Source organism: Macaca thibetana, chromosome 9, assembly GCF_024542745.1.
Source record: "Macaca thibetana thibetana isolate TM-01 chromosome 9, ASM2454274v1, whole genome shotgun sequence".
NCBI classification, from domain to species: domain Eukaryota; kingdom Metazoa; phylum Chordata; class Mammalia; order Primates; family Cercopithecidae; genus Macaca; species Macaca thibetana.
The window spans coordinates 85,155,271-85,161,335 of NC_065586.1; the positions used below are offsets into that span (position 1 = coordinate 85,155,271).

Consider the following 6,065-nt stretch of genomic DNA (forward strand, 5'->3'; position numbering starts at 1 on the left):
TACTAGAGGCAGAGATAAATGGTAGATAGGGCAAAAATAGTTGTGTGTTTACGTTTATGTATGTGAAGAGAGAGAGAAGAGGAGACATAGTGTGTGTGTGTACACATCTAGTACAAAGACAGCAAGTTTGTACATGTTTACATATATAGTGTGTGTACATATAATGTGTATACATATATAGTATATAGTGTGATTACACATGTGTGCATATGTACAGCATATGTACACAGGGTATAAATACATCTATGTGTACACATAATAGCATATAGGCATAGAGTTTTTGTGTAGAGTGTGTACATATATAGCACTTTTACATGTTACATGCATATGCACATATACACGGTGTATGTGAATATACATGCGTACATACATTGTGTGTATCTACTAGAATGCAATGCAGTAGGACATTTATAGAGTATATTAGGAGATGGTAGGGAGGATATTAATTATAAACAATACAGGTATATTTTAGTAAAATGAGAAGCACCTTGAGGCTTGCCTCTCTATTGTGGCGAAAGAGGAGCCATTGAAGAGAGAAGAAAGAGCTGGAGAATGAAAATGGACAGGAGTTGAGAGAAACCTCACTAAAGCCAAGCAAGAACCACATTCTAAGTTGAGCTGGTTTAAAAATCAAATTCCTCAAAAAAAGAAAAGAAAAAAGAAAGAAAAAAAAAGAAGAAGAAGAAAGAAAGTCAAGGAAATGGAAACCCAAGGGGGAAAATGTCACTGAATTTGATAATTAGGAAATTAGTAGGCAACCCAGAGCAAAAGTTTCCGGAGGAGTGGGAGTAGAATGACTCAGAGGTAAGGAAGTAGAATCAAACAAACATAGATTTCTGTCTCTTTCTAAAACTTTTGCCTTGAAAGGATGATGGGAGAAGTACCTTGTGATGGAAGCAGAACCAACAACTTGGCTTTATTTGATTCCTCGAAGATGAGAGAGCACAAGCATGTTTGTGAACAAAAGCTTTTAGCATTCTGAACTGCAGTCCTAGCACTCACATTGGAAAGCATCAGTCACTGCAAACACGACTACAGCCAGGATTTTGGATTCATCTAGCACTTTGCGTCTAGTAACTCAAAAGTCCCTCACAACAACTCAGCAAGGGACGGTCTATGATCAATAGAAAAGGAAGCTAAGGCACAGAGAGGTTAAGCAACTTATCCAAAGTCACTCAGCTGGTAAGTCCCAGAACCCAGATTATCACCCAGGTAATCTGGCTGCAGTAGTTGCGTTTGTAGCACAGGTGCAATGAAGGATGCAGAAAACACAGTCATTGACCTGCCTCCTGCTCTCCCAGTGCCTGCTTAGACTGGCCTTGATCTACCTCCCCTGGCTTTCTCCCGTACCCAGGCACAGGCTTTGGCAGCCTTGTGGAAGTGAAGTAGTGGGCCAGGGTGACATTGTTTTAGGGGTAGTAACAAAGGAGGAACAGAGGGAGGCCATTTGTTGGTGTTGCAGGGTTTGCAGCTCTCTGGCAGTTATATTATCAGAAGAGATGCACAGTATACACTACCAGACCTAAGTTTAGTAGAACTGGCTCCCACTCCTCGTATTTTGTAACCTGGAAAAATGTACTTAACCTGTGTGGGTACCAATCCTCTATTCATAACATAGGATGATGATGAGAATAATAATTGTTATTATTCTACATCCCTATGGTGTTGTTGAAAGGAGCAAGTGAGAAATTGTGTGAAAGCTCACGTGCATATGAACTTTTTCTTTACTATTTTTATTAACAGGTTCTCAAGCTATCTGAAAAACTGCTCACCCTCTCCACTTCCCCAGTTCTACCTTCCAAGGCATTAAAAACTGTTAAGACATTCGATTGTGAGAAAGTGTTTCTAAATCCAAATTGTGCACTTTCCATGTGTATAATTTGACCCAAACCTAAAATTCCCTTATGCAGTGATGCAACATGATATATTTTTACAATTCTCTGAGGATAAGCTGTAATAAATTGTCATTATCCATGATTTACAGGACAGCTTTTGCGTGCCTACAGCTGCTTACAACTAATAGTTGCACCATAGACTCCACACCTGCCTGTTTATTCTTCTCTTCTTACTCCAGGCGCCACGTTCATCATGATAATAATATTCTACCGTCAATGTAGCATTTTCTCCTCACATCACACTTCCTCTTTTCATGGATTTCACTTTTATAAATCAATACCATCTTTAAATCCCAGTCTGGTCCTGATACAGGCAGAGGAGGGGGTAACTTCAGTCAAGAAGCTAAAGGAATACACACGTTGAAGGGAACATGTGAAAACTGGCTGTGAGGCTCCACACGCTGGGGCATTCTGCCAAATATTTGGAGGTCCTAACCATATTTCTTGGGAGTCTCATTTGGCAGACTGTGGAGACCAGGTCTCTAAATGGATGTTTTACCTTTAAACATGACAGTTTGATTCAAAAATAATGAGCCAAGAATTACACACAAAGCTGCCATTCTTTATATTTTGTCGAAATTGTCTTGATTTTTAACTTTACACTATATAAACTATATTCCAAAAACAAAATTAAAATGAATAGGCAGGAGTTAGATGGGGCGCATGATGGGTGATGGATGTGTGGTTAGTAATAAGAATATTTACTGTCATCTGCAAGAACATCTGGGACACCTCCTCCTTTTCCAGATGAGGAACCAGGGATCCAGGGCCAAATTTCACTTTATCTTTCTTTTAGAAAGGGCTGTACCTGCCGCATGTGTGTTTTAATTAAGAAAACTGAATATACAAAAATTCCAGATTTCAGAAGCAATGCTTTGAGGTTCATTTGCAGTAGCTACGGATGGCTTCACGAAACGGGAGCCTCCTCAGAATAGCCTTCTGCATCTATCAGCTGCTCTAGTGTATGCAATTGACTCACCAGTTCTGCAAAACAAGGCACACCTCCGATTCTGTTCCTTCCCCAGTCCTTTCTTACAAATAATAAAATGAATGATTGCTTAGTGTTAATCTCTTTATGAAACTTTACAGAGTAATCCTATCACTTGCCTGTTATGCAGAAATCAGCTGAAACGCATTAGGAGCATTAGCATTTTTTTCCTCCATGAAATTGCTAGAGCACAAGGACAAACAGGCCCCCTTCTCCTGCCTCCTTTTCTCCAACAACCCCTGACAGAACACCCTACGCCCAGATTCCTCTCTTTCCATGGTAAGGCTGATGGAGGCCTAGAAGCACATTTGGTATGCCCACTCCCTCTTCCCTTTTTGTCAGTCAAAATGCCAGTGAAATGGGAGTCAATACTTATTTGATTCATGTTCTTTTTTTTTTCTTTTTTAAAGCACGAATAACATTTCTTTCCAAATAAATATACAGTTCTATAAAAAATATAAAAAGGTACTATAATCTTGGTCACTGTCCAGCAGAAACATGTTTGATTGTTTTTAGAGTCAGAAGTCAACACCACCCATAAAAATACGTTCTTTAAGCCAGGTTTTAGAACACTTTGAAACATAGAAAATTCCTTATTCTACAAACAAGTCCTTTCAGAGATACTCTAAATATGCCAGTGATGAATGTCTAATTCATATCCAGGATTCAAGGCTATTGCGGTGAGCTAGACTAAGAATACCAAGAACACAAAATTGTATTGATACACAAACAGTATGTAAATTACTTTGTCACATTACAAAAATACATCAGGTTTTATCTGTGGTTTTCATCGGTTAATAAGTTAGTTGCCGTAAAAAATATCTATAGCTCAGGCGTTTCTCTTGATTCAAGTGTGAAAGGCACAGCAGTCCCACGTCTTAGGGGCACCCACCGCAGCCACATCACCGCGCTGTGACAGATGCAGTCCGCAGCGTTCCCAATATTTTGTCCCAGTGTGTAAAGTACGGAGCGAAGTTGCAGTTAAAGTGAGAGTGATGCAGGTCGTGGTGCACCACACCCCCGTACCACCCGAACGGCACCAGTCTGTGAGTGGACCAAGGGAAGTTGTAGCCGGAGTGGTCCTCCACGGACAGCCAGATGTTGACCACGTGGAAGGTCAGGGAGGTGAGCGGATGGCACCCGAGCAGCGTGACGTTCATCATGTCGAAGAAGCCCAAAGAAAACAGTTCCCAGACGCTCATATACTGCGTGGCCAGCGCGAACGAGGACGGGTTCTGGTGGTGCACCTTGTGGAAGGTGCGGTACAGCCAGGGCACCTTGTGGTGCAGCAGGTGCCACACGAAGAACTCCGTGTCGAAGAGTAGCAGGCAGAACACGATGTGGTGCAGCAGCAGGAGCAGCTCGGGGGCTTCGTGGGGCAGGAGGGCTGGCCTGCTGGCCCAATGCAGCAGCGTCACGGGGAACACAAACATCACATGCTGGTAGAGGGTCTGCCCCAGGCAGGGTAGCAGCTGCCTCGCGGACGGCGAGAAGTCGGGGTGGATCTTGTAGCGCCGCAGGGCGGGCACCCAGGAGCACAGGATGTCCAGGACCACGAAGGGCAGGCAAAAGGCCACGTATGTGGTGATGGAGAAGATGACCGGGAAGAAGGGCGACTGTATGAGGGCCTCCCAGCTCCTCAGGTGGTCCCACAGGGGCTGCAGGAACAGCTGCTCGGAGCTGCAAAGGACCTGGGGGTCGGAGGAGTTCTGGTAGCTCATGACGAGGCTGTGCAGGCAGCTGCGGCTGCTGCTCTCTTCCCACCGACTTTTCACAGGACTCGCGGCCCCGCCCCAAGTGATGTCAGCTGCCTTTCCATGCCTTTCCCGGCGATACGAAGCTTGAATAAGAAAGCAGCCCGGCAGAGTGGCGCTTGATTGCTGTAAATGTGCTCGTCTATAACGGCATCTTATCGGGTTTTAAATGTGCGTGTATGCAATGGCACTTAGTACTTTTCACGTAAGTTCTGATTTTTCAGTTGACTACAATTAACACACGATAATGTGTTCATGTACAGATCTACCGTGTGGAGTTTCTATGAGTTTGGCAACTCAGTTCACGTGTGTCATCACAGGTCCCAAACTAGACCGTTTCCATTGCCACCAGAAAGCGCTCCTTTGCAATCAGTGCAGAATAGTTTGTATTTTTTAATGCACACGTATAACTGTATCCATGTGCTTTCATAAAGACGCAAGCATAATCGCATTTTTAAAAACTTTAAAACGACATGCAGTCTGTAGCTCGGGTGTTTTCTGTATGCGAACCCGGTTGCGGTCTGTCCAGCGGCGATCGGGAAACAAGCCCTTCGCACAGGGAACCGCTGGTTCCCGACCGCCGGCGGTGGCGGTCAGCTCAGGAAATCAGACGGGACGGGTGGCCAGATGGGAACCTCCGCCAGCTCCAGCTTCTCCGCAGAGTTTTCCTGGCCGGCGGGCAGCAAGCTGGAGAGACCCCGCACGCAGGCTCTCCTGGAGGGGCCGCAGCCCGGCCGCTGAGCTACCCTCGGCGGCGCGTCCCGGGGCGCTAGGCCAGCGATCGGAGCCGGGAGGCACCACACAGCGGAAAGAGGGCTTCGCGGCAGCCAGGCTCCGCTTTGCCGGGGAAATGCTGGATTTAACGCCCAAATGCTGGATTTAACGCCCAGTCTGCGCCAATCTGGCTAAAAAGCCGTTGTATCTCAATTTGGGGTGGGAACACTTAATTCAGCAAACCACCTGCGTTGTTCATCAAGGGAAAGAGATGTGCGTTACTGAAGCCTCCCAGGAGGCTGTTGAAGGACCAGGTGATGTCGCCACTACCCCGCCCTTCCCCTTGTTGGCTTTGCGGGGCCAACTGGCCCTCGCCCTCCGCCTCCCTTCCTTGAGTCCACTCCGGGCCCACAGAGCCGGGCTAGGGGCTCGTCTCCATCCCCTGCGTTTCTCCGCCACCCAACTGGGGTCCTCGGGCCAGGGACCACCCAGCATAAGGAGGTCGGTACAAGGAGAGCTCTTGGGAGACCCTGGGAACAGCACAAAAATCGTCGCGTTCAACGCGGAGTCTGACACATGACACGACACAAGGGTGCCTTAGAGGATAGATGTTTTGGACACCAGCTTTGAAGCCGAGGAGCACTCCTGATTCTTGCTTAGTGTCTTGTATCTATGTGGTTGGGTCCAGCCCTTCACTCCTTGAAGCTTGCATTT

General features: G+C 46.1%; 1 protein-coding gene across 1 annotated transcript; it reads right to left on the minus strand.

The window, feature by feature from the left end:
- Positions 1-3,248: 3,248 nt before the first annotated feature.
- On the minus strand, positions 3,249-4,626 carry CH25H (cholesterol 25-hydroxylase). Its single transcript, XM_050805728.1, has one exon. The coding sequence runs from the start codon at positions 4,602-4,604 to the stop codon at positions 3,786-3,788; it is 819 nt and encodes a 272-aa protein (XP_050661685.1). The 5' UTR covers positions 4,605-4,626; the 3' UTR covers positions 3,249-3,785.
- Positions 4,627-6,065: the final 1,439 nt, after the last annotated feature.

Coding starts and splice junctions, on each gene's coding strand:
- CH25H (XM_050805728.1), bottom strand. CDS start 4,604: ATGAGCTACCAGAACTCCTCCGACCCCCAGGTCCTTTGCAGCTCCGAG.